At 46.0% G+C, this 12,317-nt stretch overlaps 1 protein-coding gene across 1 annotated transcript in view; it reads right to left on the bottom strand.

Moving 5' to 3' along the window:
• Positions 1-12,317, bottom strand: part of Dpy19l3 (dpy-19 like C-mannosyltransferase 3) — a 70,071-nt gene that overhangs the window by 42,940 nt on the left and 14,814 nt on the right. Inside the window, exons 4-5 of the mRNA XM_055594935.1 lie at positions 2,919-3,009; positions 186-307 (exon numbers count right to left, since the gene is read on the bottom strand). Coding sequence (XP_055450910.1) covers positions 186-307; positions 2,919-3,009 — 213 coding nt within the window. The remainder of the gene's footprint in view (positions 1-185; positions 308-2,918; positions 3,010-12,317) is intronic.

Genomic DNA, 12,317 nt, shown 5'->3' on the forward strand with positions numbered 1-12,317 from the left:
ACACACACACACACACACACACACACACACACACACACACACACACCCCAAAGTCCTCAGTGCCTACAGGGATGATTCTCCACCAAACCACCGAAACCAGAAGACCAGGAGGGAACCTTCACTCTGAATGGCAGGGTGCACCTTCACCGGACCGTAAGAACTCACCGCTGGAGAACGCTACATACCTGTATGGGGAGGACTCTATATAACACACTGAGAAAGACTTCTTGGTAAATATTCATTCGTTGAAGGAGGTTAATAGTCCTCATGGATTCAGTTTTATTGTCATAGATTAAGCCATGAAAACCTAAGGATGTTCGAAAAAAGAATCAAGAGTGAAAAAATTACAATTGTACTTCTCCATTCATTGAACATGATTCATAGACTCTGGTATTTTGCTGGGAGTGTATCAAAAGAACTGACCTCAAAGTAAATGATAGAGCCATAGTGACAAAGACATCATGGCAACGAGACAAAAGCCACACGTGCAGAAAACGGAAAAGAACAGAGGACCCAGTAATAAGTCCACGCCTCAATGGCAACCTAATATTTGGCAAAAGCACCAGAAACACACGTTAGAGAAAGGAAGGGTGGCTGGGTATGGTAGCACACACCTTCAATCCCAGCACTTGGGAGGCAGAGGCAGGTGGATATCTGGGAGTTCGAGGCCAGCCTGGCTTACAAAGTGGTCTGGGACAGGTAAGGCTACACAGAGAAACCCGGTCTCAAAAAAACCAACCAACCAATCAACCTCACCTAAAATGCTCCCACCTGCTAGAAGAAAACCCACCACAATATAGGTACAGTTAAGAACTTCTGAATAGAACCCCAGCAGCATGGGCCCCCTCAAACTGACAAATGCGATTGAGGGCATCAAATTAAAAAGCTTCTGCACAGCAAAGGTAACAATTACTGAGTGGACACAGAAGCCTATAGAACAGGAGAAAAATCTTTGTCAGCTCCACCTCCAACAGGGGCTTAATATCTAGAATGTGTAAGAAACTGCAAAGGGCTGGAGAGATGGCTCAGAGGTTAAGAGTGCCGTCTATTCTTCCAGAGGTCGTGAGTTCACTTCCCGGCAACCACATGGGGGCTCAAAACCATCTACAATGTTATTTGATTGCCTCTTCTGACATGGATATGTACAAGCAGATAGAGCACTCATATACATAAAGATAAATAAACATTACAAAAAAGAAAGCTAAGGCTACATAGCAAAAATAAGATAAATCATAAAAAAGAAACTGCAAAAACTGAACACTGGAAAACTAAAACTGCTAGTCAGTAAATGGTCTAATGAACTGTTGAACAGTTCTCAAAGGGAGGAACGTGAATGGATGATGCATCTTTTCAAACTATTTGACATTACTAACCATCAGGGAAATGCAAATTAAAATGACTTGGAGATCTCATTTCATGCTGGTCAGAATGGCAAACAAATGATAACAAAGGCTGGAGAGGATTCAGGGAAGGGGGAACCTTCATCCTCTGCTGGTGAGAGTATGAACTGAGGCAGCCACTGGAGGCTTCTCAAAAAGTCAGCAATGACCATTAGCAATTAGAATGCCCTTCCCCATGTCTCCTGAGAAGTTCTTGGCAGTAATGCTGGCTGGGGCAGGGGGATTGATTTTATGCAATGGTATAACCACTGTTAAGCTGCCAGTGCTCCAGTGAACACCACTCAAAACAGTTATGCTGGCAACCGTGACTAAACTCAGTGGGTCACAGACAAAATGAGACAAAACCAAAAGAGCCACGGAAGAAGGTGGAAAACCTGTTAAAAACAAACTAAAAAATTAAACAAGGTTTAACAGAGGCAGGGAGTGGTGGGAGAAGATGAAAATGACCAAAACCGCATTATACACACATAGGGAATTTGTCAAAGAGCTTTTGGAAAGTACCTTCCTCAAAACTACTCGTCATATGACTGCCTGCCCTGTATCAGCCCGTCAGCGACCTCAGAGTTGTTTCTGCTGTGCGGCAGGAGCACACACGCTGGGAGTTACAGAAACAAATTCACTCGATGGCACGCCCACAGATGGCTCAGGGACCCTGACTGACTCTTGCCAAACCAGAATTTGTGGCTTTGATGCTGAAAAAAAAAAAAAAAAAAAAAAAAAAAAAATTTTTTTTTTTTTTTTCCTCAGAAGTAGCCAGTATGATGAAGGCAGAGTTGGGGATTGAATTAAAATTGTTAAGATAAACTCTCCAGAAGAGAAGGCCAACACGACCCAGAAGCGGCGCTGGTAAGAGAGCGCTCAGTGCATCTCAGGTGTAACCATGGTGACCGTGTGGAAGGTACTGGCAGCTGTGGGGATGCCACTGCTTAGGCTTCTTGGGGCCCCCCCGCCTCCTTCGCCTCTGGTCCCTTCTCAGAAAATCCAGAAGACAGGTTCCTTGAATGGGATTACAGTCTGGTCAAACCAGGAGCTATGGGGGATAGAGAGGTGGCTCAGTGGTTAAGAGCACTGGCTGCTCTTCCGGAGGATCCAGGTTCGATCCCCAGCACTGATACAGCAGCACACAACTACCTCTAACACTTTTTGAGCTCCACAGGCACCAGGAACACACATGGTACCCAGACATATATGCAGGCAAGACATTCATACATTTACAATTATGAGCCAGTTGTGGTGGCACACGCCTTCATCCCAGCTCTCAGGAGGCAGAGGCAGGTGGATTTCTAATCTTCTAATCCAGGCCACTCTGGTCTACACGGTGAGTTCCAGGACAGCTAGAACTATGTAGAGAGACTCTGTCTCAAAACAAAATAAACAAATAAACAGACACAAACACACACACACACACACACACACACACAAATAAATAACAGTGTGTCAGTGCAAAGGTGGGAGGGAGCTTGACTGAAACCCGGCAGAGGAGGCAGCAGCACCCAGCCAAGCAGCCGCTCTGGTTACCTTGTCGGAGGGTCGGAGCCTGCAGCATCTGCTTGTAGTAAGAATAGTACAGTCCACATTCCGTCCTGAATGAGATTTCTCGCTCTACTTCCTGAAACAAAGTGAGAACTACTGGGTTTACTTGCCCTAGTTTTGTTGAAACGCCCACTGTTACTATAGAAACAAGATGCAGAACTACAGACCGTAGGAGAGAAAAGATACTCTGCAAAGACCAGCAATCCTGACATAGTGAGGCTTGAGGGAAGTGTCTGCAATCCCAGCGGTAGGAGGCTAAGACAGGAGTACCATGAGCTCAGGGCTGGCCTGGAGACTACAAGGAGAGACCCTGCCTCAAAATGACCAAAAGAAGGCTGAGGATACGGGCAATGGGCTGGATCATTACTCTCTACTTTCACAGGTGTGTTTCCATAAGAATCCACTTTTAAAACCTGACAGAACTTGTTCCCCCCACTTTGGGGTATTTCAAAGCTCCAGTTTCATTCAAATTACAAGTACAAAGAGATGCAAAAATCACAACGAGATCCAAGTGACATTAGTTCTCAGAGCACTGGGGCTGGAGAGATGGCTCAGCAGTGAAGAGACCCCATACACGTTTTTTAAAAGTATGAATGATTTAAAAAGCTACACTCTATGCCATTACAGACTCCTTTACTCCAGTGTTCCACAAGCCAGGTCCTGGAGCTGACATCACCCTGTGGGAAAAGTGGTATGGTGCACGTCACCACATAGACATACATTCCCCAAACCTCAGGTAGCCGGGAGAGGGCACAAGCTCTCACACTGGCTGCTAAGCTGATTAAAATCTTCATTTCAGTACATCTTTGCTCTTCTCTACCTGCTGTGTTTTTTGGGTTTTTTTTTGTTTTGTTTTGTTTTGTTTTTTCAAGGAGTAATAGATATTTATGGGCTAAAGAGATGACTCAGTGGTTAAGAGCCCTGGCTGCTCTTACAGAGGACATGGTTTCAATTCCCAGCACCTACACGGCAGCTCACAACCTGTTAACTACAGTTATAGGTGATCTGATGCCTCCTTCTGGCTTCTGTGGGTACCGCATGCACATGATGTACTTACTAACATGAGGCACACGGTCATACACATAAAATTTAAAAATATATTTGTTTCATTTTTGTAAACCCTTTTGATAATTTATTTTTATATGCATTTGTATTTTTGCCTGCATGTATGTCTGTGTGAGGGTGTCAGATCCTAGACTTACAGACAGCTGTGAGGGGCCATGTGGGTGCTGGGAATTGTACCCGTTTTCTGGAAGAGCAGACAGTGCTCTTAATGGCCAAGCCATCTCTCCAGCCCCATATATTTTTATTAAAAGAAGAACCACTTGGGCTATTTATCTCCAGACCTGGAAATTAATGTATTTCTCCACCCCTTAAATATTTTTTATCCTTCAAAAACACCAGTGAGTGGTCTCAGCAGACACAGCTGTGTGCTGCCAGGCCCGACAAGCTGAGCTCCATCCTCTGACCTCTGCACATGTGCCCTGGCAACACGCTTGAATGCACGCACACACATGCATGCACATATAAACACGCACATATAAACATGCTTATAAACACGCATGCATACACAAGCGCAACTGAAAAGAAATTTTGTAAGAATGCAAAAAAAAAAAAATCCAACTATTGATTTCAGGAAACTATTGGCTGGTAATGTTTACTCCTCCAAGGCCATGTGAGAACAGACCTTATATACTGAACTTCCTTTCGTAAAAAATAAGCATTTCTTGGGGAAGTTAGGCATTAAAGAAGAGGAGGGAAGAGAGCAGGAGGAGGAATAAAGAGGAAGGGAGTGAAGGAGGGAGCAAGAGGAGGAGGAGAGATGAGGGAGAAGGGTGTGAGGGAGAGGAGGAGAAAGGGAGAAAGTAGAAGAGGAGGAGTCTGCTAGGCATGTTGCCTCAGGTACCCAGGAGGTGGAGACAGGAGAATCATAAGTTGGAAGTCCAGCCTGGGCTACATGGTGAGCCTTCATCTCAAAATAAAAGTTTTAAAAGGGCTAGAGGTGCTGGGCATGGTGGCACGTGCAATTAATCCCAGCACAGGATCTCTGAGTTTGAGGCCAGCCTGGTCTACAGAGAGAGCTCCAGGACAGCCAGGGCTACACAGAGACACCCTGTCTCGAAAACAAAACAACAGCCAACAGTGCTGCAGAGGTACCCCGGAAGTACAGACTAGCCTGGCCTGTGCACGGAAGTGTGAAAGCAAAGCAAAACGAAAACCCCAGACAGTAGGAAGCTCCACTACCGAAGCAACCTCGGCTTCGTGGAAGGGACTATGGAGTCCGTGCCCCTTCTCAGCTTCCATGGTGGTGGTTTGTCTTCGCAGCAGAGAAGGGCAATCTTTACGCTAACCTAGCCATCTTTAATTCTTGTGAACACATGATTTACTGCTCTCGATAATATATAACCAAACTGGTCCCCTGTGCTTTGGCACCATTCAAACTCCCAGTCAGATAACCATGGAGATGGCCTACTGATGTTAGCTGAGCAAATACTAGCTTTTGTTCATGCAAAAAACCAAATGCGAATAAACCCATTAAGTGCAATTACACTCCTCTTTCCTCCAGCTGCCTCAGGGCTCACAGTCAACGGGGCACCCTAACTCCAAACCTAGAGTCCCAGTCGGGCAGCCAGCTCGGTCGCTCACACCTTTGGGCTTCATTTCCTATAGGGCACTAAGGGAAAAAAATCTTATGAAGATGAGGGGTTGTTTAAAGTGTAAAAACCGGAGAGCTTCTGTGCCCTTCCCCCTCTTCACCATCTCCAGAACAGTAAAAACCAAAGGGGGATCTAATTAGTAAAACACGCATTCAAACATGATTAATTGGTAATCTTGGCAGCAGCTGTCGAGAACCAAATGCTATCCTTTATTAGACAGGCACTTGCGAGTGTTACATCTGCTCCACGCTAGGAGAACATCTGCTTCACTCAGACGCTTTCCCAGTTCCACAGCAATTTATACTCCGGTGGATCTCGCCAATGAAAAGCCACATCGGTGGAAGTTACCCTCTGCAGAATGCAGAGTGGACAAATCCTCCACGTTTGCATTTGCACGTCCTGAGGGGAGAGCAGTACTTGGTGCAAGAACAAAGACTGAAGATGATGACATAAAGCAGAAAGACAGACGGACTGTGTTCTTCTTTTACTTTGTGTGCACACCTCACCTGCAACCCGCAGGGCCAGCAGAGGGTGTGAGAGCTCTGGAAGCCAGAGCTCCAGGCAGTTGTGAGCTGCCACGTGGGTGCTGGAAACTAAACTCCGGTCCTCTGGAAGAGCAGCAGGTGCTCCTGACCTCTGACCCATCTCTCTAGACTTGCGAAGTGTATTTGTGAAGAGCTGCATCCCTAAAAACATTTCAGTAGTAGCTTGGATATCGATTTAAGTACTAAGTGGGGGGGAGGGGCAAAAGGGGTGTTCACACACAGTTCATGATCTACACCCCCGAGGGTATTCAAGCAAGCAGCTGGCAAAGCCTGAAAGGTTGTCAGGCCCTCTGAGAGTAATGACACTCAACTCAGAAACACCACAGGTTCATTTTTTAAAACCTCACATCGATAACTTTTGTTGATAAAAACTATGCCCTCCCACCCCCTGATAATTAGGCTGCTGGGAACAGAGAAGGCAACGACCCGTTAACTTTCTGAAACGCTGTTTCCGAGTTAACAAATCATCTCACCAAGAAACGGGGAGTTCAAGGGAAGACAGCTGTGCAGAGAGTCCCGCACTGGGAACCATGCCCTTGGCAAACATATTTACGGCACGTACATGGTTTATTGTCTGGTTAAATTCCCATCCATCTGTTAGGATGGAAGGATTCCTGCCCTAGAGTTGATTAAAGCTGTGACACGTGACAGCTGACAAGCAGGGTTGGGGAGAAGGTTAAGTCTTGCAGGCCCTCCCGGCTGGGGCTTCCAGCGGGCCCTGCCCAGGAGCCACCGGCACGTGTGGATTAACCCTGTTTATTCCAGAGACACCTTGCTTTGAAGGGAGTTTGCAAACCTTCAACTCTAAGGCTCACCAGTGAAACAGAAGCCTAAGAAGAAAACACTAGGAAGAAGCCAAAAGAGCCATCCTTGCTTTGTAGGTGGAAACAGAAGAGGTCTAAGAGTCTGCTGCTAGAGCCAGAACAAGGAGGAACAGTGCACAGAGAACAAAGGAGCAGGCACGCGGCAGCTCACACGCATGTCTAGTTCCAGCGGACCTGCCCCGTCCTCTGACTCCCACTGTCACCAGGTGCACACACACACAGAGGCCAAACACTCACACACAGAAAATATCACTCTAAAGAGCAACTTTCTTTTTCTAAGAACTGGTTCAGGGTATGGCGACTCCAGCATCTGGGAGGCTGAGGCATGTGGATCTTTGTGACTTTCAGGTTTACATAGTGAGTTCCAGGCCAGACGGTCTATAGAGTTTATCCCTGTCTCATGATGATGATGATGATGAGGAGGAGGAGGAGGAGGAGGAGGAGGAGAAGGAGGAGGAGGAGGAGGAGGAGGAGGAGGAGGAGGAGGAAGCTGCAGAGCGGTGATGCTGGTGAAGGGTCTGCCATATAAAGCCACACCCGAGTACAAGGAGGAACAGCTGGGAGGGTACGGCAGCCTGAGTGAAGACGAGGTACAGGAAGAGCAGGTATTGGGGCAGGAGGCAGGTGACAGAGGGCACCTCTGCTGGTCCCATAGGGCACTCTAGGCCTGAACCTGAGAGCTTGTAAGGGTGGAGTGTGCAGGAGTTGGGAGTTCATTAAGCTTGGAAAGCATGGGTGATTAACATTTTTATTTTGAGACAGGGTGTCAGTAGCCCAGGCTGGCTGGCACTCAACTGATCTTTGTGCTTCTACCTTGTGTTAGGATTACAGACATGTACCACCATGTTTGGCTACACACACACACACACACACACACACACACACACACACACACTTATGCAATACATATATATTTAAAGATTTTTACTTATGTGTGTATCTGTGCACCTGAATGAATACATGCCACCAAAGTACAGGTGCCCAGAGTGTCCAGAAGAGGGCGTTGGATCCCAAGGAGCTGGAGTTACAGATGGTGGTGAGCCACCTGACAAGGGCGCTGGAAATCAGGTCCTCTGGAAGAGCACTAGGTACTTTTAACCACCGAGGTACCTCTCCAGCCCCTTAAGTTTATATTTTAAAAGGCTTACAAAACAAACAAACAAACAACAACAACAAAACTTGCCAAGGTCAGAGTGATCCCAATGGAGCCCCGGGTGAAGTAAGCCAGGCGCAGAAAGATAAACAGCATACCCCTTCCCTCACAGGTGGGATCCAGACAGAAACACACCTGCGGCATGGGAGCTGAAGGACAGCTCTGTGGGGAAGAGGAAGGGAGCAAGACAGGACTGGGGGAAAAGCAGACCACATACTTCAAGTTTTCTCTCATGTGCAGGGTCTAGATTTTCAAGAGAGACACATTCCTGAAGGCAGAAGCAGGAGGAGGCGAACAGAGACAACAGAGGGTCATGGGAGGCAAGTGCACGTACAGGCTTGTTTGACATTTCGTAATAAAAGCGACCATTTATACTCATTTTAAAAAATAAAGGAGCGAGCCGGGCTTGCGTTAAGGGGTTGCTGTCGTGACACAGGCAGAAAAAGGCACAGTCTTGAGACAGTCACCTTCTGGGCATTGTATCTGCTAAGGAGCAGGATTTGCTGAGGGAGTTCATGTAGGGTCTGAATGAACAAGCGGCTTCGAAGCTATCATGTACGCCTACCAGTCAGACATGATGTTTTGAGTTACAGCTATAGGAAACCCCAAGGCCAGGGCAGGCCAGGGCTTTGGTCCGCTGCATCTGAAATTCCCACTGGACACCAGAAGAAAGCGGCCAACTAAGAGGCTGATTCATAGATGTGGATTTCGGCGAATACCTGGGAGCTACCAGCATGTAAACCTTAGAAATCAGTGTGGACAGAAGAGATCCAGGGTCTCCTTCAAAAAGACATTGTAAGCCACGGAGCCTTCGGAAACCTGGTGCTCAGCTGGGCACAACTCCCAAAGAACGGAACCTAGCAACAATGGCACCAGACCAAGTACAGGCAAGGCTGAGTGACTACCACTGGGTCACTCTTGGCATCACTGGTCATTTCCACGGGCGCCTTTTCAAAGCAGGGCTATGCACTCAAGCCTGATTGGAAAGGGTTCCAGAGAGAACCGTTTCTGGAGGAACAGGGACTGCCGGTCATTAAAGCGGGACAGCAGCCCGAAGGTACACGGCAGAAGCGGCCCCCAGAGGAGTGAGGGTGAAACCGCCAACTGCAGAGTGCCAGGCCTCCGCACTGGTCACGGAAGCCAAAGGCACAGCCGTGTGTAGCTCACACCTGCAAGCTCAGTGCTGCAGAGGCCGCGTAGCCAACACTCAGGGAGCCCAGCGTGCACCCAGTCATTTGTGCACAAACACAGGGCTGTGGAGAAGTCAAGATGTCCAAGGTGCTAGATGGAGTCAGTCATCCTCTTAAGCTCTCTTACAAGGATGAAGACAGGAGGAGGTCAGTACAGCAAGGACGCCAGCTCGGACGTCGCCTGGACAGGGTTACCACTCCAGCTGTGACATGGAGACCAGTGACATCACTCAGTCCTTTAAAATACACTGGATGAGGATGGGGGTTTCACGTTTCCAGCTTGTAATCTCTGAGATATATATATATATATATATATATATATATATATACTTGTGCATAAACATGTTCCCTCTAGGCACAATGGTTCAGTGTTGGCCAGTTCTGTATTCCCAGCCACTGTATAGATGTTATGCAGGACAAGGAAAACCAACTGCATTTGATACTGGCACTGTGACAGCTCCACAAATGTGTTCTTGAATAGTTTGAATAGTACTGGAGTATTTCTTTTAAGAGTTTGGGTGGGGGCTGGAGAGATGGCTCAGTGGTTAGGAGCCCTGGCTATTCTTCCCCAGGTTCAATTCCCAGAAACCACATGGTGGCTCATAATCATCTGTAATGGGATTTGATGCTCTCTTCTGGCGTGCACCACATATGCACACGGAACACTCACACACACACACATACATACATACATACATACATACATAAATAAATAAAGATTTAAAAGTTTGGGCAGCTGTAGCTATAGATCAAGAGTAGAGCCCCTGCCTTGAATCCCCCCCAGTAATGGGCTGGGGTGTGGCTCAGTGGTACAGCCCCTGCCTAGAATCCCCCAGTGAGGGGCTGGGGTGTGGCTCAGAAAACAGGTAATTTACCTAATGTGCAAGCCCTTAGTTCCATCCCTAGTGCAGGAAAATCTTCTCAGAAAGAAGAAAATCTCTAATGCCTAATATTTTTAGGGTGAAGAATGGCAAAGTTTTCCCTATTAAAACTACAGAAGTTGTTTTCTGGGGCCACACTTGGCAATGACTATTTTTCTAGAATAAAGTCCATTTTTGTTTTCTAAGACCTCAGATTTGCATAGACATGCCATCTGTGATGTCACGATTTGTTTCTGCTTTTTAGTTTCTGTATTTCTACTTCATTTCTTCCATATTTGTGTGTTGGTAGATGAGGTCACACTGATGGTTTTCATTTTCACAGAACATGTTCCTGTTCTCTATTTGATTAATCTACTTTTTAGCTGTATCTCTCCTTTTGCTGGATCATTTACTTTCCAATTTCATGACAGAATATTCCATTCATTTCTAGGCACTCAAATTCTTATTCTATATTATACTATTTAAAGCAACAAAACTCTACACAGTGCTTTGAAATACATTTCTGCTTTCTAGGTTTCATCTATAATTTCTAAACATTCAATATTCATCTCGTCTGTGCTCCAAGAATTATCTAAAAAAATACTTTTAGGCACTTGTCTACAACGTTAAAGGACCTGGGTTTAATCTTTAGGGTTATGAGAGAAGAAAAAGCAAGAAAAGGGGCGGGAAGGAATGAAAACTTTAAAATTACAAGTAGCAAGGGCTTTATACTTAGTTGGCTCAAATTTTTATTTAAAGGAAGGAATAAATCAAAGAGAAAACAATTATCCTGAGGCAGGAACCACAGTGTTTATTTTACTAAGTCTTTCTGTAAAACAAAAGAAAACAAATGAAAAACCTACCCATGAAACAAACAAAAGGGGAGCCAGAGAGGCGCCTCAGCAGCCGGAGCCCTTTCTGCTCTTGTGACAGACGCAGGTCCAGTTCCCCGCACCTACTCAGCAGGCTCACAATTGCCTGGCATTACAGTTCCAAGGGGTCTAGTGCCCTCTTCTGACCTCTTGGTGCATGGCACTCATGTGTACACGCATGTATGTATACGCATACACACACACACACACACACACGTAATTTAAATATAAAAGTTTGGAAGTCGGATGTGGAAGTACGTATCTGTGAGTTTGAGGCCAGCCTGGTCTACAATGAGTTCTAGGATAGCCAGGAGTAGGGAGACCTTGTTTAAAAAAAAGTTTGGATATATCTGATATACTCATATTCACACATTTTGTGTCCTGCTTTTGGGAATGTATCTTTGTATCTGTCTCTCTCTCTCTCTCTCTCTCTCTCTCTGAGTGTACGTGTGTCCCCCTCTTAGCTGGGGAGGTTTACAGGCTGACTTTCTTAACTACAGCAAGATAGGACAATTGATTTACCTCTCTGTGTACTCTCTACTGGCGTTCTGCAATAAGTAATGGTCACAGGACCATGTGTGTACTTCTGTGCTTTGGGGTAGTTTTCTTTCATAAACACATCCACGGGGTTTTGTATTTTGAGACACCTTCACTACGGAGCCCAGGCTGGTCTTGAACCCAGGTCTCTCAATTCTCCTCTCTGCACTTCCTAAGGGTATTAGCACACCACAGATCTATGTGTTGATTCATCAGGTTGCTGTTTTTGAGACAAGGTCTTAAACAGCCCAGGCTGGCTTAAAAGTCTCTATGCAGCTGAAGATGCGTGTGAGCTTCTGTTCCCTGGTGCGTCCTCCTCTCAGTGCTGAGAGCTCAGGTGGGCACCGCAGTGTAGCCTATTGGGTCCTGGAGGCAAGCACTCTGCGAGCACTCCACCGACGGAGAACCCCCAGGCCAACTTAACGGTCTGAAATATACATTTACTTATAGATATATTCTGCTTTTAATTATAAAAGAGAGTCAGGCTGTCTCCATTACCTGATCGTTTTCTCCTTCCCCCTTCGTGTGCTATGTTATTATCATATTGTTATTTAGTCTTAGATTACACGATCAGTCATTACTACACATGGAAGCCTGCACTGCTAACATCCAATATACTGCATGCTATGGGGTTATGTAGCCTTGGTCCTACAGTAAACAATGTGAGTTCTAATGACAGCATTTCTCAGTTTTTAAAAAATTCTATTCTATTCTATTCTATTCTATTCTATTCTATTCTATTCTAT

The sequence above is a fragment of the Psammomys obesus genome, unplaced genomic scaffold (genome assembly GCF_907164565.1).
Source record: "Psammomys obesus unplaced genomic scaffold, mPsaObe1.curated_primary_1811, whole genome shotgun sequence".
In the NCBI taxonomy this organism is placed as follows: Eukaryota; Metazoa; Chordata; class Mammalia; order Rodentia; family Muridae; genus Psammomys; species Psammomys obesus.